A 24,418-nucleotide genomic window follows, 5' to 3' on the forward strand; every position below is an offset into this window, starting at 1 on the left:
TTTGGAACCCAGAACTGTACATAATGCTCCAGCTGAGGCCTCACCAGTGTTCAGCATAATCTCCTTCCTCTTGTACTCCATGCCTCTATGACCTGGTCCACCAAAATATGGGGGACGATAGTCAGTCAGAGGCTTTTTTCCCCACTGTGGAAAGGGCAACGAGAGGGCTAGATGGGAGGGTGAAAGCTTAGGGGAGAAGTGCAGGGAAAAGTTTTCACACAGAGGGTGGTGGGTGCCTGGAATGCACTGCCAGCGGAGGTGGTGGTAGCAGACATGTTAGCAATGTTTTAGGCACACCTTGAAAGATACATGACCAGGAGTCAAACAGAGGGATAGAAATAAGGAATAGGAATTGTTGCAGGTTTGGAGGGCCAAAGGGCCTGTTCCTATGCAGTTTTGAATTGTATTATATTAATAACCTGCTACCTTCAATAAATTATTCTTCAATGTCCTCAAATGATTCCACTTTTTCTTGACATAGTGACTTTCTCAGTCTCACCACTCTGGGTAATGATACTCCTGTTCAATTATCCAATGGATACTTACACTGATTAGCTATACACTTAAACTTGCCCACAAGTGGAAACATCCTCCCTTAACACATTCGATCAAACACCATCATAACCTTAAAGGACTGGATCACCGGTCTCTTTCCAGCCTGCTCAGAGTTTTCTGATGGTTACAGCCTCACAGCCATGCTACCCGTTTTGCTCTCCTTAAGAGGGGCAGATTTGCATTGGAAGCAGAGAAGATCAATTGCCTTATGAGGAAAGGTTGATCAGGTCAGGTCTTATTGGAGTTGAGAGGAGGATGGTCTTTCTGAAATACCCAAGAACTGGAAAGGGGGCTTGACAGGGTGGGTGCTGTCAGGGGTCTCCCTTTGAACTTCCACATAATGCTTTGAAATTTGCACCACCGGTAAACAGTTGCTAAGGCGGCATTTGACACGCTAGCCTTCATTACTCAGACCAATGAGTATAAGAGTTGGGACAGTATGCTGCACTTGTACAGGACATTGGTTAGGCCTCTTCTGGAATAGTGTGTACACCTCTGGTTCTCCTGTTATACAAGGTTATTATTAAATTGGAGAGGTTTCAGAAAAGATTTACCAGGGATGTTGCTGGGAATGGAAGGTTTGAGCTATAGAGATAGGCTGGGACTTTTTACACTGGAGCATAGGAGGTTGAGTGGTGACCTTACAGGGTTTCTAAAATCATAAGGGACATGGATAAGGTGAATAACAAAAAGTCTTTCCCATGGGAAGTTCAAAGCTAGAAGGCGTATTTTTAAGGTGAGAGGAGAAAGATTTAAAAAGGACAGAAGGACAAGCTTGTCACACAGAGGTTGGTTCATGTGGAGGAATGACCTGCCAGGTGAAGTGGTAGATGCAGATAGGTCAAACACTTAAAAGACATTTGGATAGGTGCATGGTTGAGAGAGATATGGGACAAACGCAGGCAAGTGGGTCGAGTTTAAGTTTGGAAAACTTGGCCTGCATGGACGGGTTGGATCGAAGGGTCCTTTTCTGTACTGGAAGACTTTGACTCTCAGAGGGTAGTCAGTCTGAAATTCTCATTCCCTCAGAGAGCAGTGGGGGACCAGGACATCGAATATATACTCAAAGCCATGTTCAAGATATTCGAGATTTCAATTGACATTATGCAGACGGCGACAGACAAGAAAGTGGAGTTGAGATCACAATCAGATGGCACATGGCTTTAATCCAACAGCACAGCTCCAGGAGCAATGGAGCTTCCCCTGCTCCTATTTCACATGATCTTTGTGTATGCTTTCGCACAAGTCTCCAGTGGTTTTAGACCCTTTCTGTGAGGTGGAGACCTAAACTGTGCACATGGTCTAACCAAGGCTCTGGACCAGTTCAATTTAACCTCCCTGTTTGTTGATGACATCAGCCGAGAAATAATCTTGTACACCTAAGAGAGGTTGGAAGGTGGTGACTACCTGCATCTCCTGGGCATTTAGGACTTCTGTCTGCCCAGTGATCACCACCGTGTCTGCTTCAGTCTCTCCATCCATAATATCAGCATCTGCCACACCAGTGGGGGCCTGGTCTCCCTGCGTCTCCGTCTCTCCGGTCTCACCTGCGCAATTCATAAAAGATTATTTTTAATTTTTTAAAAAATTAGCTCAGTGCCAGTGAGCGCTATATTACCCATCTCTAATTGTTCCGGTGTGGCAAAGGTGACACGCCTATTAACACTGAGCGCACAGGACAGAATTAATTCTCTGCTCAGGACCTTCTGAGCTTGCAGCCATTGACGTTAGAGAATCAGCTGCCTGGGCCCTGAAACACAGGAATTCCTTCAGAACCTCTCTATCTCTCTCGTTTGTCATCATTCCGATGGACCTCAGTTTACAGGATTGCAGAGATGTTATATGACTGCTCTGCTTGAACAATGTCTGCAGGTTTGGGTTTTACTGTTCAGGAAAGCCCGCCACAGAACAAGCTGCTCAACCTGAGTCTCCTGTTTTGGAGGCACCGTTGTAGTGAGTTCAGGAAGAGTGACTAAGAATTTTGTAACCTCTGAGCAAGCAGCATCTGACAAAACCCTAGTGACCACTGTATTATGAATAACTACACCTTTCAAAAGACTTCAGGACATTCTAGGCTTTATTCTTTGCCTTCAAGAATTGGCCAAAAACACTCTTTCATTTTGAAATGAATCTCTGCAGAGAGAAATCCCTACAATGCCTCCAGTGGATTAATTCGAGGGGCAAGCATTTATATTATTGTACTACAAGTTGCATATGTTAACCAATTCTACACCTTTATTTAATAGCTTTTCTTGTATAATAGGCTGATTATAATAAATTGGTTAATACATTGTTTCACTTCAGGTCGAATATGGAGAAAGTGTACAATTGGGGCGGCACGGTGGCTCAGTGCTGCCTCACAGTGCCAGGGACCTGGGTTCGATTCCCGCCTTGGGCAACTGTCTGTGTGGAGTTTGCACATTCTCCCCATATCTGCGTGGGTTTCCTCCGGGTGCTCCGGTTTCCTCCCACAGTCACAAAGATGTGCAGGTCAGGTGAACTGGCCATGCTGAATTGACCGTAGTGTTAGGTGCATTAGTCAGGGTTAAATGTAGGGGAATGGGTCTGGGTGGGTTGCTCTTCGGAGGGTCGGTGCGGACTTGTTGCCCAAAGGGTCTGTTTCCACACAGTAGGGAATCTAATCTAATTAGTTTCATCAGCACTTGAGCGACAGCACCCTCCTCTGAATCTATTTATAATCCCATTTAGATGCTCCTCAAAACTTCATAGACCCACATCTTTAGGAAACCTGTCTTAATGCTTCATGTGGCCCGATGCCTGATTTTGCTTGCTAGTGCTTCTGTGAAACGTCTTGGGGGATATTACCAGGTTGAAGGGCCAATGAAAATGCAATTTGTTGTCGCGAGAGCAGCACTTACCAGAATCTGGCTGGTTGCCGTTAGTGTCACCGCTGGTGATGTGTGTATCCTGCTCTGATTTGTTCTTGCTTGAGGCGTTCTTGCTGCTGAACAGGCTGCTCGGCTGGTTGACAATACGAGAAAGCGTCTCCAAAGGCTTCAGCGCAGCGTTCACCGTGTTCGCCATGTTGGGACTTGGAATAAAGAAAAAGCCATATTTGGAAATCTCTCCACCTGCTGCGAAGATCACAAAAGGATCTTTGCACCTTTTAAAGACAGCCCTAAAAAGTGTAGAGAGTATATAAACAAGAATGGCCTGTGCTGGTGCTGACACTGGAGGAGAAAGTGAGGTCTGCAGATGCTGGAGATCAGAGCTGAAAATGTGTTGCTGGAACAGCGCAGCAGGTCAGGCAGCATCCAAGGAACAGGAGAATCGACGTTTATTCAGGAAGGGCTTATGCCCGAAATGTTGATTCTCCTGTTCCCTGGATGCTGCCTGACCTGCTGCGCTGTTCCAGCAACACATTTTCAGCTCTGGTGCTGACACTCCCATGTATAGCTGGTTCACAGCCCCTACCTTTATCCCATCAACTTCCTATCCTTCCTTCTCCATTTACCCAAACGCACCATTCACCTCAACCGGACAGTCAGCTCCACACTGACAGCTCTCTCCAGGGAAGGAGGTTTCTATGTATTCCTGATAGGCAGACCCCAAAGTTACAGTCACCTGTAAGTGAAAATAACTTTGTTTGCCCCATCCAATCTGTCCATGACTTTAAGAGTCATCACATTTGTCACAAGCCAATTCTCAACAAGTAGAAGACAAATTTGTTCAGTCTGTGACTGGTACAACCCTTCACTTCTTCAAGCAAGCCCACAGCAGAATCTGTTGAATAAGTAGACTGCTAACTGAAGAATTTACCCTTCAATAAACTGTTCCTTCCCCCAGCTAGGTTCCCACCTGAAACCTTGTCTGATGAAGCAAATTGTTTTAGAAGAATGAACCATCGAGTTGTTGCAGCAGTGTGTAATGTCCCAAGATCGGGGACCTTTCCCTAGTGAAGAAGGCTGCCCCAAGTTGAGAACCCAACTCCTCCCAGACAAACAGGTCAGACCTCAAATTCACGAATCATGAGTAAGTGTTAATGACAGTACCAATGGCATCTACAATGGTCTCACAAAGTATTCAAGATCACAACAAAGCTGTTCCAGTATAGCAGGAGGTTAAGTCTGCATCTGCATTTGTGCTATATCTGTTCTGGGAGTGAGGGGGTGGCGTAGAGGGAGCTTTACTCTACATCTAACCCCGTGCTGCCCCTGTCCTGGGAGTGTTTGATGGGGACAGTGTAAAGAGAGCTTTACTCTGTATCTAACCCTGTGCTGCCCCTGTCCTGGGAGTGTTTGATGGGGACAGTGTAGAGAGAGCTTTACTCTGTATCTAACCCTGTGCTGCCCCTGTCCTGGGAGTGTTTGATGGGGACAGTGTAGAGGGAGCTTTACTCTGTATCTAACCCCGTGCTGTCCCTGTCCCTGGGGAGTGTTTGATGGGGGACAGTGTAGAGAGAGCTTTACTCTGTATCTAACCCCGTGCTGCCCGTGTCCTGGGAGTGTTTGATGGGGACAGTGTAGAGGGAGCTTTACTCTGTATCTAACCCCGTGCTGTCCCTGTCCCTGGGGAGTGTTTGATGGGGGACAGTGTAGAGAGAGCTTTACTCTGTATCTAACCCTGTGCTGTCCCTGTCCCTGGGGAGTGTTTGATGGGGGACAGTGTAGAGAGAGCTTTACTCTGTATCTAACCCCGTGCTGCCCCTGTCCTGGGAGTGTTTGATGGGGACAGTGTAAAGGGAGCTTTACTCTGTATCTAACCCCGTGCTGTCCTTGTCCCTGGGGAGTGTTTGATGGGGGACAGTGTAGAAGTGGTTTTACACTGTATCTACGCCCCGTGCTGTCCTTGTCCCTGGGCGTGTTTAATGGGGAACAGTGTAGTGGTGGTTTTACACTGTATCTAAGCCCCGTGCTGTCCCTGTCCCTGGGCGTGTTTAATGGGGAACAGTGTAGTGGTGGTTTTACACTGTATCTAAGCCCCGTGCTGTCCCTGTCCCTGGGAGTGTTTGATGGGGAACAGTGTAGAGGGAGCTTTACTCTGTATCTAACCTTGTGCTGTCCCTGTCCCTGGGAGTGTTTGATGGGGAACAGTGTAGAGGTAGCTTTACTCTGTATCTAAGCCCCGTGCTGTCCCTGTCCCTGGGAGTGTTTAATGGGGGACAGTGTAGAGGTGGTTTTACACTGTATCTAAGCCCTGTGCTGTCCCTGTCCTGGGAGTGTTTGATGGGGACAGTGTGGAGGTGTTTTTACACTGTATCTAAGCCCCGTGCTGTCCCTGTCCTGGGAGTGTTTGATGGGGAACAGCGTGGAGGTGTTTTTACACTGTATCTAAGCCCTGTGCTATCCCTGTCCCTGGGAGTGTTTGATGGGGAGTGTAGAGATGGTTTTACACTGTATCTAAGCCCCGTGCTATCCCTGTCCTGGAAGTGTTTGATGGGGAACAGCGTGGAGGTGTTTTTACACTGTATCTAAGCCCTGTGCTGTCCCTGTCCTGGGAGTGTTTGATGGGGACAGTGTAGAGGTGGTTTTACACTGTATCTAAGCCCTGTGCTGTCCCTGTCCTGGGAGTGTTTGATGGGGAACAGCGTGGAGGTGTTTTTACACTGTATCTAAGCCCTGTGCTGTCCCTGTCCTGGGAGTGTTTGATGGGGAACAGTGTAGAGGTGGTTTTACACTGTATCTAAGCCCAGTGCTGTCCCTGTCCTAGACGGACAATAGGTGCATCTTTTGCAGCAGTTCCCTCCTGAGCCTGGGATACAAAGCCTCCTGACTCATTAGCTCAAAAGCTGAGAACACACAGAAGGGTCTCAGCAGCCATTTGGTATCGGGGAGCACCAATCAGGGTCGTAAATCTTCAACAAAACACCAAGGCTCCCGATCAGAAGAGAGGGTAACCCCGACACAGAAAAGCTCAGCTACCTGGACAAGTCGAGACTGTGAGGCACTCTGGCCAGATCATTCACGAGCCCCTTCTTTAGGAACAGTCGGATGATGTTGTTCATACCGTTGTGCTGTGTTTTGACGGCATTGCTACTGTAGAAGCTGGAAGTGGATGGGCATGACTCCATGATGGTGCTGATGATGCACATCACGGCCTGCAGCCTGTGGGCAAAGACAATGAGTGGAACAAGATTAGAGTGTTGACCCACCGACCCTACAGTCTGCGCACAGAGCTACTGAATCCACGAGCCATTACCTCGCGTGTTTCTCGGTGCTCTCTGCCATAGCCAGCGCTCGGCTAAGGGCCGCTTTGACCTCGTTGACCAAGGCAGCTTGCGCCTCAGTGCTCTGCGTCGCTGCTGCCAGACTAGCCAGGAAGAGCCGGGCCAGCGCTGGCGTGTCTTTGTCTCCCACGTTCTGGGTCTGGGGTAACAGGTGATCCAGGACAAAAGCCAGGACGCTGCAATCCTGCACCGAGAGGGGAAGCAGGGGAGAGAGAGAGAGAGAGAAAGAATTAGCACCCCGAGGTGAAGACAGAATAAAGTTTGGGAGAAGATTTGTAGCTCGGGTGCTCGTTGTTGTGGTTCTGTTCGCCGAGCTGGGAATTTGTGTTGCAGACGTTTCGTCCCCTGTCTAGGTGACATCCTCAGTGCTTGGGAGCCTCCTGTGAAGCGCTTCTGTGGTGTTTCCTTCGGCATTTATAGTGATTTGACAACCGGAAGCGGCAGATACAAATCACTATAAATGCCGGAGGAAACACCACAGAAGCGCTTCACAGGAGGCTCCCAAGCACTGAGGATGTCACCTAGACAGGGGATGAAACGTCTGCAACACAAATTCCCAGCTCGGCGAACAGAACCACAACGAAGACAGAATAAGCTGGCTCCCAGGCATCTGCCAAAGTTACACATCACCCTGACTCAGATGTATTGCACGAAAACAGACCCTTTGGTCCAATTCGTCCACGCTGACCAGATATTCCACATTCATCTAGTCCCATTTGCTACCACTTTGCCCATATCCCGACCAGCAATGCAGGTGGAGCTATACTCGACAGAATGCAGCAGTTCAAGGTGACGGCTCCTCATTGCCTTCTCAAGGGGTGATTAGGGACTGGCAAATGCCAGCCTCAACAGTGATGGCCACATCCTAGCATAGTCATACAGCACGGAAACAGGCCCTTTGGCCCAACTCGTCCACGCTGACCACAATCCCAAACAAAACTAGTCCCACCTGTCTGTTTCTGGCACATATCCCTCCAAACCTTTCCTGTTCATGCACTCATTCAAATGTCTTTTAAATGTTGTAAGTGTACCCATGTCCACCACTTCCTCTGGAAGTACATTCCCCACACACACACTTGACAAATCGCCCCTCATGTCTGTCTTTTTTAAATCTTTCTCCTCTGACCTTAAAAATATGCCCCCAAGACTTCAGATTCTCCATCCTAGGGAAAAGACACCTGCCATCTCAACTTATCTATGCCCCTCATGATTTTATACACCTCTGTAAACGTCACCCCTCAACCTCCTACGCGGTAGCGAAAAAAGTCCCAGCCTATCCAACTTCTCCTTATAACTCAATCCCTTCATTCCCGGCAACGTGATGGTAATTCTTTTCCGAACCCTCTCCAGCTTAATAATATCGTTCCTATAACAAGGTGACCAGAATTGGACACAGTATTCCAGAACAGGCCTCACCAATGTCTTGTACAACCTCATCATAACACCCCAACTCCTAAACTGAAAGGTCTGAGCGATGAAGACAAGTGTGCTAAATGTCTTCTTCACCACCCACAGGAGGTGGGCCATTCAGCCCATCAAGCAAATTCCTTGTCACTCACTGAGATCAAGTCTCAATGGAAAGGTCAAACAACACAAACTGGGAATGACTGGAGGTTCCATTCTGACCATTGATCGTTCAGGAAAGACCAAAAGGCGGGGGCTGGGAGATGCTCCCCATACATCTGGAGGTGACGAGTATGAGCTCTCAATGAATCACCCAGGAGGCATACCATCACATTTTACAGACAGTACAAATTGCTTTCAATTCAACACGCAGTCAGAGCATACAGCAGCCTGCCTTTCATACACACATTAAGATGGATTAGGGACAGTGGGTCGCTCAGCCCCTCAAGATCATTCTGCCATTCACTACGATCATGGCTAATCTCGTACCCCCCTCACCCCCACCGATAGCCTTTCACTCCTCCTTGCTCAGCAAGAATCTAGCTATCTCTGCTTGAAACTATTCAAACATCACTTTTGAGGAAGTGACACCTGAAGGCTCTCAGTCCTGGGAGAAATCATCCCTCCTCATACCTGTTTTAAATGGGTGCCCCCTGGACCCATAAAAGAGGGGATATCCTTTCCACACCCACCCACCATTCCTCAGGATCTGGCTGTGATTCACTCAAGGCACCTTACTCGTCTAAACCTCAGCAGGTGCAAGCCCAGCCTGTCACAGAACGTGGAACAGTACAGCACAGGAACAGGCCCTTCATGTTGTGCGGAATGAGACACCAATTTAAACAAAACTCCCCTGCCTGCCCTTAGTCCATGTCACTCCATTCCTTGCATATGTATGTACTTACCTAAAAGCCCCTGAAATGCCCCTCGAGTATTTGCCTCTACTATCACCCCTGGCAGTGCATTCCAGATTCCCACAACCCTCCGTGTAAGAACACTTGTCCCTCACATCTCTTTTGAGCTTTCCCCCTTTCCCCCTAATATTAGACATTTCAACTCTGGGGAAAAAGATTCTGACCGTCAATGCTATCTATGGACCTTATAACTGCGGAGTCTTCTAACAAGTCTACCCGTTGTGTCCACTGCTCCACAGAAGTCAACCCGAGGTTTTCTTGCCTCGCCTTCTAGCTCCTTCCCTCTAACCCAGGCGGCATCTTGGTAAACCTTTTCTGCACCCTCCCCAGAGCCTCGACATTCTTCCTGTAACGTGGGCAACCAGAACTGAACGCAATACTCTTTAACAGTAGCCTAAAACAAGTCTTATAAAGCTGCAACTTGACATCCTGACTCTTGTACTCAATTCCCCGACCAATAAAGGCACACGTGCCCATCCGCCTCCTTTACCATCCCTATCGGCTTGCGCGGCCATACGACAGTCCGCCTATTGCAGGAATGAGGCTGGTAAACCTGCTGTGAAGTGATTCAAGCATATTCACAGCTTTTATGGTATTAGGTGGGTGGGCACGGTTCTTCTCACCTCTTTAATGAGCTCAGACTGGCCAGCTGTGTAGTTGTAGCCAGCTATCAGGGTGGCAATGCCAATGTACGAGCGCACCAGCTCGGCCAGCAGCCTCAGGATAGTGGACGTCGGCATGAGGGGTTTGCTGGTTTTTGCTTTCTGCTTCCCGTCCTCTGAGGCTTTGTCCCCGTCCTTGTCCTTCTTGCCATCCCGGTTCTCCTCTGGGCTGGAACCTGAACACAGAGACAGGGGTAGACAGATTAATGCAGGTGTCACGGAACAAACCTCCCCAGAAGGAAGGCCAACGGCTTGCACCCGTGCACAGCTTTGGCAGTGTTTTCTGCCTACGCCTGTGTGCAGCCAGGCCAAGGAAGAGGAGGACTTGGAGTCAAACGGGGGATTATCGGACAGGAGCAAGCATAGGACATAGAAAACAAGAGGATTTGAGGTAGAGAGAGAAACACGTTACTCCAAGGCACACGAGGAGGGGTTACCGATGGTAACAGACACTGCCCGAATACAGAACTTAGTTGAAAAGGTTAAGCTGCAGAGGTGCGCGTATTTGTGCAAGCGTGTGCGTGCAAGCTTGCTCCGAGTTGGTGGAGGTGAAAACAGAGACTGCAAAAAGAGCATTTGGTAGAGAAAAGGGAGGTTTGGGCAGTAGCTTGGGGAGTTTGCAGGCACGAAGAGGTTTGTTTTTCATTCCTGGCAAAAGCACAAAGGGAGGGAGAATCGTTTCACATGACAGCTGAGGCACCTTGCAGAAGTGAAGTAGTCAGGCAGTATTGTGCGTTCATCAGTGTATGTGTATAAAGTCGAAGAATGTGGTGCTGGAAAAGCACAGCCAGTCAGGTAGCATCCGAGGAGCAAGAGAATCGATGTACAGGGCTTATGCCCGAAATGAAGTGCACTGGTCAGACCACTAGCTGGCTAAATCTAAACAGTTACTACATTTGAGTTCACAATGAACTGTAACACTGCCTTTTTCAGCTGCCAAAACTTTCTTGCCCTCATCAGAACAGAGCCAAGAAAGGCAAATTTTGAAGGTTTCTAATGGTCATTGCTGGGAATAAAAACGCATGCGCTGTCTTAGCTTTCCTCTCAGTTGTCAGAACAGAATCACAAGAACACCAAAGGGAACAACAATTTATATGAATATGGTGAGAAGAGTGGAGAATGCACAAAACAGCACACGTTCCTGTTATTTGCAGTCAACACACGTCTGGTGTATGAATATATGGAACATGTCCAAGCAATGTGCCAATTTTGCATTAAACAAAACCATCGTGTGTGCCTGTGTGTGTGTGGGACGGGGGGAGGCAGATATTTCCCTGGAGTATGGCAGCATCTCAAGCAGTACCCTCTCTCATGCCCAAGAAATTGCTGCTCCCTCCCTCAGAGGTTTGGATTGTTTAGTTTCGAGGGAGGTGAATGAAGACAATGTTCAGGTCCTGATAGGAAGGGGTTGAATTGGAACAGGAAATCTGGGAGACATATCGTGGAAAGGTTTGGTATGCAACAGCAGCCTCAACAACATCAACACCCCAAAGCCACTACCTTTGCTTTGTAGTCCCTGCTGTAATGCATGGTCTGTCACACAGCAGCCAATTAGATAGCAGGAGGCTTACCCTCTCCTTGAGACGTCCCGGCCTGATTAGAATCAGTTCCTGCACCGTCAGCGACAAAGACCTGGGTCTGTAAGATAAAACATCAGAGTTAATACAGACTACATTACTCAGGAAACAAAACCATTTACATTTGGCATTACAGACACCTGGCCCTGTGAACCTTTGCACTGGAAAACCAACCCCACACAAGATTGCATTTGGAACCAAATTTTCAATTCAATGTGCATCAATATATTTCAAGATACGCCTTTGGTTAAATCTTACAGCTAATGATAGACTTGTCCCCACCAGTACTGTTCCTGTTATGAAGTTGTAAGTGTGTATTGTACCTTTAAGACAGAGTGAAAGCTGGCAAGCCTGTCACGTGACTGACTGCAGGCACAGTTTACCGGATAATTTGAAGATGTAACATTTGAGATGTAGTTCAGGTGCTGAGTTGTTACACAACAATTCGAATTTAGACAGTTTAAATTATGCCCCAAGATACCAAAACCCAATCTAATTTGAATTTTACTGTTGTGACGACATCAACCCAATGAGAAGATCCGACGTTTTGAAGACCTGTGAAGCGGAATACCAAAGATGACAGGAAGATACAAAGGGAAGATCAACAGCTGGGAGGAAGTGAGGACACCAGATGCTGGGGATCAGAGGCGAGAGGGTAATGCTGGAAAAGCACAGCAGGTCAGGCAGCATGCGAGGAACAGGAGAATCGACGTTTAGGGCAGAGGCTCTTCATCATAAAGATCAACAGCTGGCTGGTCTTGAAACTAAATTTATTTATTAACTTAATCTGGGGGTTTATCAGATCAGTATATTGTTGGACAGTGGGAGGTAGATGAATCGATCAGACAAAGGAGGCTTAGTGTAGACAGTTGTTGTTTAATGCTCTCTTTTTCGGAGTTAAAGAATAAATCATCAATTTTTCTTTAAATAGTGGGGTCTGAGTAGTTCTTTGTCACTTCTACTTCAACAGAGGATGAGGTGAGGTGAGCTTTTCTGTGTGTCTGGTTTAAATTAGCAGAGAGGTTTATGCAGTGTCATGACAGCACCCCAGTCTTACACAGCGATAGACCTGTCCCCACCAGTACTGTACCCCAGTGTTATACAGTGACAGACCTGTCCCCACCAGTACTGTACCCCAGTGTTATACAGGGACAGGCCTGTCCCCACCAGTACTGTACCCCAGTGTTATACAGTGACAGACCTGTCCCCACCAGTATTGTACCCCAGTGTTATACAGTGACAGACCTGTCTCCACCTAAACTGTACCCCAAAGTTATACAGAGACAGACCTGTCCCCACCAGTACTGTACCCCAGTGTTATACAGTGACAGACCTGTCCCCCACCAGTACTGTACCCCAGTGTTATACAGTGACAGACCTGTCCCCACCAGTACTGTACCCCAGGGTTATACAGTGACAGACCTGTCCCCACCAGTACTGCACCCCAGTGTTATACAGTGACAGACCTGTCCCCACCAGTACTGTACCCCAGGGTTATACAGTGACAGACCTGTCCCCACCAGTACTGTACCCCAGTGTTATACAGTGACAGACCTGTCCCCACCAGTACTGTACCCCAGTGTTATACAGGGACAGGCCTGTCCCCACCAGTACTGTACCCCAGTGTTATACAGTGACAGACCTGTCCCCACCAGTACTGTACCCCAGGGTTATACAGCAATAGACCTGTCCCCACCAGTACTGTACCCCAGTGTTATACAGGGACAGGCCTGTCCCCACCAGTACTGTACCCCAGTGTTATACAGGGACAGACCTGTCCCCACCAGTACTGTACCCCAGTGTTATACAATGACAGGCCTATCCCCACCAGTACTGTACCCCAGTGTTATACAGGGACAGACATGTCCCCACCAGTACTATACCCCAGGGTTATACAGCGACAGACCTGTCCCCACCAGTACTGTATCCCAGTGTTATACAATGACAGACCTGTCCCCACCAGTACTGTACCCCAGTGTTATACAGTGACAGACCTGTCCCCACCAGTACTGTACCCCAGTGTTATACAATGACAGACCTGTCCCCACCAGTACTGTACCCCAGTGTTATACTGGGACAGACCTGTCCCCACCAGTACTGTACCCCAGTGTTATACTGGGACAGACCTGTCCCCACCAGTACTGTACCCCAGTGTTATACAGGGACAGACCTGTCCCCACCAGTACTGTACCCCAGTGTTATGCAGAGACAGACCTGTCCCCACCAGTACTGTACCCCAGTGTTATACAAGGACAGACCTGTCCCCACCAGTACTGTCCCCCAGTGTTATACAGGGACAGACCTGTCCCCACCAGTACTGTCCCCCAGTGTTATACAGGGACAGACCTGTCCCCACCAGTACTGTCCCCCAGTGTTATACAGGGACAGACCTGTCCCCACCAGTACTGTACCCCAGTGTTATACAGGGACAGACCTGTCCCCACCAGTACTGTACCCCAGTGTTATACAGGGATAGACCTGTCCCCACCAGTACTGTCCCCCAGTGTTATACAGGGACAGACCTGTCCCCACCAGTACTGTACCCCAGTGTTATACAGGGACAGACCTGTCCCCACCAGTACTGTACCCCAGTGTTATACAGGGACAGACCTGTCCCCCAGCAGTACTGTACCCCAGTGTTATACAGTGACCGACCTGTCCCCCAGCAGTACTGTACCCCAGTGTTATACAGTGACAGACCTGTCCCCACCAGTACTGTACCCCAGTGTTATACAGGGACAGACCAGTCCCTACCTGTACTGTCCCCCAGTGTTATACAGGGATAGACCTGTCCCCACCAGTACTGTCCCCCAGTGTTATACAGGGACAGACCTGTCCCCACCAGTACTGTACCCCAGTGTTATACAGGGACAGACCTGTCCCCACCAGTACTGTACCCCAGTGTTATACAGTGACAGACCTGTCCCCACCAGTACTGTACCCCAGTGTTATACAGGGACAGACCTGTCCCCACCAGTACTGTCCCCCAGTGTTATACAGGGACAGACCTGTCCCCACCAGTACTGTCCCCCAGTGTTATACAGGGACAGACCTGTCCCCACCAGTACTGTCCCCCAGTGTTATACAGGGACAGACCTGTCCCCACCAGTACTGTACCCCAGTGTTATACAGGGACAGACCTGTCCCCACCAGTACTGTACCCCAGTGTTATACAGGGACAGACCTGTCCCCACCAGTACTGTCCCCCAGTGTTATACAGTGACAGACCTGTCCCCACCAGTACTGTCCCCCAGTGTTATACAGGGACAGACCTGTCCCCACCAGTACTGTACCCCAGTGTTATACAGGGACAGACCTGTCCCCACCAGTACTGTACCCCAGTGTTATACAGGGACAGACCTGTTCCCACCAGTACTGTACCCCAGTGTTATACAGGGACAGACCTGTCCCCACCAGTACTGTACCCCAGTGTTATACAGGGACAGACCTGTCCCCACCAGTACTGTACCCCAGGGTTATACAGTGACAGGCCTGTCCCCACCAGTACTGTACCCCAGTGTTATACAGGGACAGACCTGTCCCCACCAGTACTGTACCCCAGTGTTATACAGGGACAGACCTGTCCCCACCAGTACTGTACCCCAGTGTTATACAGGGACAGACCTGTCCCCACCAGTACTGTACCCCAGTGTTATACAGTGACAGACCTGTCCCCACCAGTACTGTACCCCAGTGTTATACAGGGACAGACCTGTCCCCACCAGTACTGTACCCCAGTGTTATACAGTGACAGACCTGTCCGCACCAGTACTGTACCCCAGTGTTATACAGGGACAGACCTGTCCCCACCAGTACTGTCCCCCAGTGTTATACAGGGACAGACCTGTCCCCACCAGTACTGTCCCCCAGTGTTATACAGGGACAGACCTGTCCCCACCAGTACTGTACCCCAGTGTTATACAGGGACAGACCTGTCCCCACCAGTACTGTACCCCAGGGTTATACAGTGACAGACCTGTCCCCACCAGTACTGCACCCCAGTGTTATACAGTGACAGACCTGTCCCCACCAGTACTGTACCCCAGTGTTATACAGTGACAGACCTGTCCCCACCAGTACTGTACCCCAGTGTTATACAGGGACAGGCCTGTCCCCACCAGTACTGTACCCCAGTGTTATACAGTGACAGACCTGTCCCCACCAGTACTGTACCCCAGGGTTATACAGCAATAGACCTGTCCCCACCAGTACTGTACCCCAGTGTTATACAGGGACAGGCCTGTCCCCACCAGTACTGTACCCCAGTGTTATACAGGGACAGACCTGTCCCCACCAGTACTGTACCCCAGTGTTATACAATGACAGGCCTATCCCCACCAGTACTGTACCCCAGTGTTATACAGGGACAGACATGTCCCCACCAGTACTATACCCCAGGGTTATACAGCGACAGACCTGTCCCCACCAGTACTGTATCCCAGTGTTATACAATGACAGACCTGTCCCCACCAGTACTGTACCCCAGTGTTATACAGTGACAGACCTGTCCCCACCAGTACTGTACCCCAGTGTTATACAATGACAGACCTGTCCCCACCAGTACTGTACCCCAGTGTTATACTGGGACAGACCTGTACCCACCAGTACAGTACCCCAATGTTATACAATGACAGGCCTATCCCCACCAGTACTGTACCCCAGTGTTATACAATGACAGACCTGTCCCCACCAGTACTGTACCCCAGTGTTATACTGGGACAGACCTGTCCCCACCAGTACTGTACCCCAGTGTTATACTGGGACAGACCTGTCCCCACCAGTACTGTACCCCAGTGTTATACAGGGACAGACCTGTCCCCACCAGTACTGTACCCCAGTGTTATGCAGAGACAGACCTGTCCCCACCAGTACTGTACCCCAGTGTTATACAAGGACAGACCTGTCCCCACCAGTACTGTCCCCCAGTGTTATACAGGGACAGACCTGTCCCCACCAGTACTGTCCCCCAGTGTTATACAGGGACAGACCTGTCCCCACCAGTACTGTCCCCCAGTGTTATACAGGGACAGACCTGTCCCCACCAGTACTGTACCCCAGTGTTATACAGGGACAGACCTGTCCCCACCAGTACTGTACCCCAGTGTTATACAGGGATAGACCTGTCCCCACCAGTACTGTCCCCCAGTGTTATACAGGGACAGACCTGTCCCCACCAGTACTGTACCCCAGTGTTATACAGGGACAGACCTGTCCCCACCAGTACTGTACCCCAGTGTTATACAGGGACAGACCTGTCCCCCAGCAGTACTGTACCCCAGTGTTATACAGTGACCGACCTGTCCCCCAGCAGTACTGTACCCCAGTGTTATACAGTGACAGACCTGTCCCCACCAGTACTGTACCCCAGTGTTATACAGGGACAGACCTGTCCCCACCAGTACTGTACCCCAGTGTTATACAGGGATAGACCTGTCCCCACCAGTACTGTCCCCCAGTGTTATACAGTGACAGACCTGTCCCCACCAGTACTGTACCCCAGTGTTATACAGGGACAGACCTGTCCCCACCAGTACTGTACCCCAGTGTTATACAGGGACAGACCTGTCCCCACCAGTACTGTACCCCAGTGTTATACAGGGACAGACCTGTCCCCACCAGTACTGTACCCCAGTGTTATACAGTGACAGACCTGTCCCCACCAGTACTGTACCCCAGTGTTACACAGGGACAGACCTGTCCCCACCAGTACTGTACCCCAGTGTTGTACAGTGTCAGACCTGTCCCCACCAGTACTGTCCCCCAGTGTTACACAGGGACAGACCTGGACCCTCCCTGGTACACCCTGCGCCTTAGGCCCCCCCACAGACAGATGATCTTGAACCTTCAGATACTCACGTTGATGGTGAAGCTCTGCTGTGAATCAAAATCGCTGCCCTGCCGGGTCAGTGAGCGGTATTGCTGGTACATGTCATCTCCTACATCCTGCAGCAACTGGCTCAGCTCCTGGTTCACACTCACCAGCTTCACCTCAACCTTCTCAGCTGCAGCCACAGGACAAGAGGAGAGATTAAAACCAGGTCAACAATTCCAAACCAGTCACAGTTTCAACTTCACCTTGCTCGACTACTTCAATACCACACTGAAGCTGCTGCATCACATCCCAACATAAGAGGTGACCAAAGTAGGGCTCACAAACCTGCAACCTTCCACATCCATGAGAGGGGCAGCTGTTTACTGAACATTTCACCCTCTCTGCCTCTAAAGGCATTCCGTTATCGTTACTGCCAAAATCCTATAGGAACACAAGAACAGGAATAGACCACGCTGCCGCTTGAGCCTATTCCATCATTCAGTCAGATCATGGCTGATCTGGGATCTAACACCATATACCTGTCTTTGACCCATATCCTTTAATATTTCTGCTTAACAACATTTTAAATCAGACCGAGGGGGAGATAGTTAACCGATCCAGCATCTACTGCTGTTTGTGGAACACAGAGATCCAAACATTTTCTTATAGAAGTGCTTCTGAACAGGTCTCCTTAACGGTCTGGCCCCAAGTGACAACAGGCTCATACAGGACGATTAGACTGCATCACGTGGCAACTGAGGCTACACCAAGACCACTGCATCCACAGCTGAGAATGGACCACAGCATCACAAATGACAGCTAACGCATCCTTCAAACCAATTTTTCTGCTCAGCGCTGCGAAACCTCTCGACTTCTCTTCAGATTTATTAAAGCTGCGGGTCCATTCGCTCCCTCCAGTTTTAGGAGCGCGAGACAAAGCCTTCACTGGGTCAGCTCTTGACGTGCTACCGGGAACCTCTTGCGCGATTGCATGCAACGTGGAAAAAAACACCTTCCTCTGAGCCACGGCAGAATGGACATACCCTCATCAGGAGCGTGGTAAGCTGACAGTGCATTCAACATGTCGTAGATGACATCCTTGATGGTGTCAGGGATAGTCGGGAGTGGGGATGGCTTCACCGGTGTCGTTTTGACCAGCTGCACAGCATTGGGGCCCTTGATGCGCAAGTTCTCAAACTCATCGTCAGAGGCTGCAGGGACAAAGAACAGAAACACTTTTTACTTCAAAAACAAAGGCGAACAAAAACTGGTGGTCTAACAGTATAACGAGGAAGGCAACGGCCCAGCAGATTATCGCTAGACTATTAATCCAGAAACTCAACTCAAGTTCTGGGGATCTGGATTCCAATCTCAGCGGCAGAATCGGAATTCAATAAAAATCTTAAAATCCGGAATTAGGAATCTAGTGATAAGCATTTTCAATTGTCAGGAAAAGTCATCTAGCTCATGATGTCCTTCAAGCAAGGAACTCTATTGCCCCTACCCGGTCTGGCCTACATGTAACTCCAGACCCACAGCAACGTGATTGACTCACAACTGCCCTGTAAAATGGCCTAGCAAGTCATTAGGTTGTATCAATTGATCGCAGCGTGTCAAGACGACAGCTCATCACCACCTTTGCGAGGGCAAGGCAATAAATGATGGCCAGCCAGCAACATTCACATCCCCGAGAATGATTTAAAAAAAAAATAAAAAAAATACAGAGTAACCTCGATTATCCGACCGAGATGGGCCGATAGTAATTAGTGCGGATAAATGATCATTCGTATAACTGATTCAATGCCTCTGCTCTGGGACTGTGTTTTTTCTGAAGTTTCCTTTTGTCTCACCCGGCCTGCCTTGCTCCTTCTCTGTCTCAGGATTTTTTTCTCCCCCCTGAACAGACTCTCACTTGTGCGTGAGCGTTGCTGAAGCCTCTCCCCGCCACTGCTTCAGTTCAATGGGATCGACAAGAGTGAGCACTTGCTATGTCCGCTCCCCGTTCAGGAGACTAGGCAGCAGCACATCACCACACACACCGCCACCACCCAAACCTCCCCTCACCACCCCACAGGTCAATTAGGTGTGAACAATAAATGCTGGCATGGACAACGATGACCACACCCTGTTCTGAACGGGAGCCACAGTGCACATTCAGCCTCTCTCTCTCTCCCTCTCCCTCCCACCACACAGGTACTGCCAGACCTACTGTGATTCTCCAGCACTTGTTTTGTTTCAGATTACCAGTGCCCACAGTACTTTGCTTTTACAGAATTAAAAATAAAACTCACCGGTCCCATTGCCACGCGGCGCAGGCAAGGCTATCCTGATACAGTTCTTTGCCACCTCAGTGAATATATCCGGGTTCCTGCAAGCAGCTGGTCCCAGGACTCTCAGGATGTAGTTGATCTCTCTGGAGCCCAGGCTCCCGGACACCACGCCAGAGGTTGTGCTACCCGCCCCGCTGGTAGCAGCCGAACGCACTACCTGAGAAACGCAGGCAAGAGCCATGGTAAGAGAAAATCACATGCTTTCAGCCCCAAGTTACCTGAAGGCTGGGGGTGGGGGGGGATGGCGACCACCCAGATTCCAGACAGCAAATACCAAGCCAGAAAGCAAGCCGTTATTACCCGGAAAAGCAGCGGTCAGAGCCATCCATTCCTTCCCCAGCTGCTCGCCAGGATCGGAAGACATATAAAAGCATCATGTTCTGACACGTTCCTGTTCACAGCTAACTCCTTCCAGTTACCATGGCAGTAGAAGACCCAGCAGTCACAGAAGTGAATGCTGAGAGCTCACCCCTCACGTCACTTGCTGAGATTGACAGACGCGAACTCAGGAGAATTGGGAACAGTTACAACCAGGTAGAAGTTCCTTTTTAAATTCATTAGATGTGGATGGTGCTTGCTGGACCAGCATTTACAGGGGGTCCCTTGTTTACGAGCACCATCTTGTACAGGGGTTCCATGGGACATGGATGGTACTAGCTGGACCAACATTATGGGGGGTGGGGGGTGGGGGGGGAATTCCCTGATTCATGAACACAATCTTGTACAGGGATAGCAGGTTCACTCCCCCATAAGGATGTAGGTGGACCACAGATTTTTATAGTGGCTAACTCTAGTTTCTACTTGCTATCCAAATCTCAGGGGGTCAGCAGGGTGGCACTGGAGAGGCACTCCTGCTAGAACAGGCCCATGCCATGTACCTTTTCCATGGTGTGCTTGAGCGTACAGGGATCCTCAATCACGTGCCGGAAAAGCAGTGTCACCAGGGGCGTGAAGCCGTTGAAGCCGGAGCCCTGCGTCAGGTTCAGGATCATGCGGGTGCTGCCGAGCTCTGCGAACATCAGGGCACACTTGTGCTCACGGGTCAGCCGCAGGCACAGCCTCAGGGTGGCATGCAGCGTGTCGGGGTCCACCGGCACGCTGATCATGCTGACACACGACCGGATGAGCACCGTCATCTGCTCCTCAGTGAGCCCCTGGATCACTATGTCAGTTGCTTTAACTTCTTCCTTCGGTTCCTTCTCTGCCGTGGTCTCGGGGGCAGGCTCCACATCTTGGGCAGTGAAAAGAAATGCACAAAAATTAATGAGGGTCCAGACTCTGGCATCTCAGATCAGACAATCAACTTCTTATTCAACTGCTCCTCACCAAGAAATATCAAATTAAAAGAATAGGGCACTTATTTAGCAGCTTTCACACTCTTATTAGTTTACAACGATGAAGCAGTCTGAAGCGTAAAAAGGTTGAAGGTTAAGTTGTCATAGTCTTACCATAAAGCTGATTTCATAGAAAGAGATATAGAGACTAACGCTAAAAGATTAAATTGCACCCTCTCTGGGCATTAATTTTATTACATTAAAGGGTTAACTGCACTGTCTTTGGGTTGCGATGACAGCCATGAAACAATGCAGATGACCATCCACTGTAATTTATACTTCATTGAGACAGTCATTTGCTAATACTCCCCTGCTATTGTCAAGTCAAATTATAATTCAATCGCTTCTATTCAGAAATGCTTTCTGGCCAGAGGTAAGGCTTTGGGGAATCAGAGCCAGGAAACCATCTGCAAAACAATTCCCCAGGATTAGGGCATTAGCATTATCTCCGAAGACAATCTCATCCTGCCATCGTACCTGGGGTAACATGTGACAGTGAGTGACAGGGAGTTGTCTCGAGTGGCATGTGACTATGGGGGAGTGGCCAGAGCATCTGTCAGCATTGCAACTGATCTGTACAAAGGGGGTGTGCTTTCTTTGTGCAGGGCCTCACTTTGACCCGACTCTGCATGCCTGAGAAGAGGGTCAAAGGGGGTCACCCAGCTTGTACTGTACTGTGTTTAATAAATTCAGGTGCTTGTTCACAGAAGTTGGTGTGCTACAGTTGCATCGAGTCTGTAAGAACCTCAGGAAAAAGAACCTAACAAGACGACTAGTGGTGGTTCAACCAATGGGTCGCGTGCCTCCTGTAAAGTTGGTGTGTAAGACTGTGTGTGTCTGCGCCCATCTGTATGTGACTGCGTGTCTGTCTCTCTCTCTCTCACACACACACACACACACACAGTTTCTGTACAGGCCACATGTGTATTTCCCTCTGCCTCTCTCTGGTGAGGCAGACTCCTTCATGATAACCTTAACCCACTGCACCACAAACCAGCTGGCCAGTGTCTGGAACGTAGACACTGCTGTAACGTCAGAAGGGCAGCAGGCAACTTGGATCACTGTACACTCAAATGCTGCCACTTCGCAATCAACTCAACTTCAGATGCTCCAACCCACATGACCTTTCCTCACACGGCTTCATCCTAGGAATCGGTTGACTGAAGCTTCTCCGAACTGCCTCTGACTGCAATGCTCACCACCATTTTCACAAGGCGGAATTAGGGATGGACAGTAAATAGTGGCCTTGCCAGCGAGACCCACGTCCCATAAATATACACCAAAAAAAAAAGCCAGACCAATATCCACGTGATACTGACAGGGTTCCATTCTAACCCAGAGTATCTGTCTTGATCCAATAGACCTCTCAAATGAAAGCTAAGTAGTGCTGTGGAGCCCGATTTAAACCACCCCGAAATACAGTGTGCAGTCTGGGTTTAGGTTTGCTCACTGAGCTGGAAGGTTGGTTTTCTGACGTTTCGTTAACGAGCAAACCTACATCCAGAACCTCAATCTGAGCTACAAATCTTCCCAAAACTCGTTAAGTGTGCAGTCTTTCCAGACCCCAGGTCAGATTATGAAATGGGAAGAGGATTGGTGAGCGTTTCAATGCTTTGAGCCAACAGTCCTACAATCCACTGGTCCCCCCCAATGAATTACATTCCTAATGACTAGCGCCGATAGCTCTGAAGAGAACGAAAACCTGTGCCACGAGGAGAGCAGGAGGAGTTTGATTCAGGCCCATACCATTGGCCTTCTCTTCCTTGGGTTTGGTCTCTGACTCGGGCTCAGGCTCCTTCCCTTCCTCCAGGGTCTTCTCCAGGTCTTGCACGAACTGGGAGCTGCTGTTGCTGCCCTTGCAGCTGGGTTCCTTTCGGGGCAGGCGTTGGAGGGTCAACATAACCGGCCGCCGGTTCCCCGTCTCCTCGTTCACCTGAAAGCAAAAGAGAAAAGGGTCTGGGTACGTGGCCAACATGACCAAGGGCGCAGATCTACAGCGGTCGGCAACATGGGATTTGAATGCTGCTGGCTCGGCCAGTATTTACTGCTCATCCCTAATTGCCCAGAGGGCTGTTAAGGGGTCTGAGGTTTACATAAGGGCTTGGTCCAAATGAATCCACCAATGGCAGGTGGTCAAGGGATGTCGTGCCCATTAAGTGGTGGTGTTGGCAGACTGATGCACACAGAATGTCCAACAGGTTATTCACCCTCCCACTGGTTCACAGGGCTGTCAGTGCCCCACGTGCGCCTCTTCCCGTCAGAGTGCACCTCTCCCACCAGACACCATATTCTTCCATTGCCTTCGCCCTCGTGTTCATACCCTGCAACCCCCTTGCCTGCCCAAATGCACCAACCACCCCGAGGGAGCGAGCCCTACATTCCCACTCCACTGGACATACTTGGGAATGAATTAGCACCAGATTGTGACCAAACATTACATTCCTGAACCATCTGTTTTTTAAAAAATATGAATCATTCATGGGACGAGACCGGCATTGGCAAGGCCAGCATTTATTGTTCATTCATTTATTGTTTTCCAGCTTACTGCCAGTACCCTAGTGAGGGGCCAAATGTGTTCCTGGAAAAGCCTAGCAGGTCAGGCAGCATCCAAGGAGCAGGAGAATCGATGTTTCGGGCATGAGCCCTTCTTCAGGCAGTTAAGAGGCACCCACATTACTGTGGGCCTGGATTCACACGTCGGCCGGACCAGGTAAGGACAGCGGTTTCCTTACCTAAAGGACATGAGTGAATCAGATGGACCTTTTCCTAGGCAATCAACTCATGGTCATCATTAGACTCTCAATGCTAGATTTTTCTTGAATACAACGTTCACTGTCTGGCGTGGCGTGGTGTGGCATGATTTGAACCCAGCTCCCCATAACAATACCCGAGTCTCTGGACTCAGTCTAGCAATCATACCACTTGGCCGTCGCGTTAACTGTTTTCCAGCTTACTGCCAGTATCCGAGTGAGGGGCCAAATGGCCTACTTCTGTACTTTCTAAGTAGGTAGTAGTGAAAATGTCAAAGTCTCTGAGTGGCCCAAGTGACTAGCACTGATGAGCAAAGAACCACCTCCTAAGACTCCCCCAACTCCCCGACACTCTTCCAGTCACAAAAACACCTGCGACCATCACCTCCACCTCTTGCCCGTACACCAAGTTTGGGCCCAATTTGCAAAATTACCGTGGCTCCAGCCATCGGCTCTCAGCTTCTCAACCAGCCTGCTCTGTGAGCCCTTGTCAAAAAGCTTCCTGAAGTCCACACAGACTGTACCCAACTGATGTCGTGCCGAACATGATGCCAAATTAAACTAACCCCTTCTGTCTGCCCATGGCCCATTCCTTGCGTATTCATGTGCATATTCAAAAGTCCCTTAAATGTCCCTATCTTATCTGCTTCCACCACCACCCGTGGAAGCACGTTCCAGACTCCTACCACTCTAAAGTAAAAACTTGCCCCGTCACATCTCCTTTGAAACTCCCCCCATCACCTTAAATGCATATCCCCTAGTATGAGACATTTCAACTGTGGGAAAAAGATTCTGATCATCAACGCTATCTATGCATCTCAATTTTATAAAGCTCCTTCAGCCCCTGTTGAGAAAACCTGAGTTTTTCTAGCCTCTCCTTATAACTCACCCCC

General features: G+C 49.4%; 1 protein-coding gene across 12 annotated transcripts in view; it reads right to left on the reverse strand.

Moving 5' to 3' along the window:
* huwe1 (HECT, UBA and WWE domain containing E3 ubiquitin protein ligase 1) overlaps positions 1-24,418 on the reverse strand; it is a 229,529-nt gene that overhangs the window by 74,651 nt on the left and 130,460 nt on the right. For all 12 annotated transcript variants that reach the window (XM_087985269.1, XM_087985271.1, XM_043680073.2 and 9 more), the window contains 11 exons: positions 22,522-22,708; positions 20,320-20,672; positions 19,403-19,598; positions 18,155-18,322; positions 17,156-17,301; positions 11,294-11,360; positions 9,684-9,898; positions 6,715-6,926; positions 6,438-6,620; positions 3,435-3,607; positions 1,963-2,102 (listed from right to left, as the gene is read on the reverse strand). In XM_087985269.1, the coding sequence (XP_087841395.1) occupies positions 1,963-2,102; positions 3,435-3,607; positions 6,438-6,620; positions 6,715-6,926; positions 9,684-9,898; positions 11,294-11,360; positions 17,156-17,301; positions 18,155-18,322; positions 19,403-19,598; positions 20,320-20,672; positions 22,522-22,708 (2,040 nt within the window). The remainder of the gene's footprint in view (positions 1-1,962; positions 2,103-3,434; positions 3,608-6,437; positions 6,621-6,714; positions 6,927-9,683; positions 9,899-11,293; positions 11,361-17,155; positions 17,302-18,154; positions 18,323-19,402; positions 19,599-20,319; positions 20,673-22,521; positions 22,709-24,418) is intronic.

The sequence above is a fragment of the Chiloscyllium plagiosum genome, unplaced genomic scaffold, assembly GCF_037043375.1.
Source record: "Chiloscyllium plagiosum isolate Xiang-an unplaced genomic scaffold, Cpla_swu_hap1 HiC_scaffold_51, whole genome shotgun sequence".
Lineage (NCBI taxonomy): Eukaryota > Metazoa > Chordata > Chondrichthyes > Orectolobiformes > Hemiscylliidae > Chiloscyllium > Chiloscyllium plagiosum.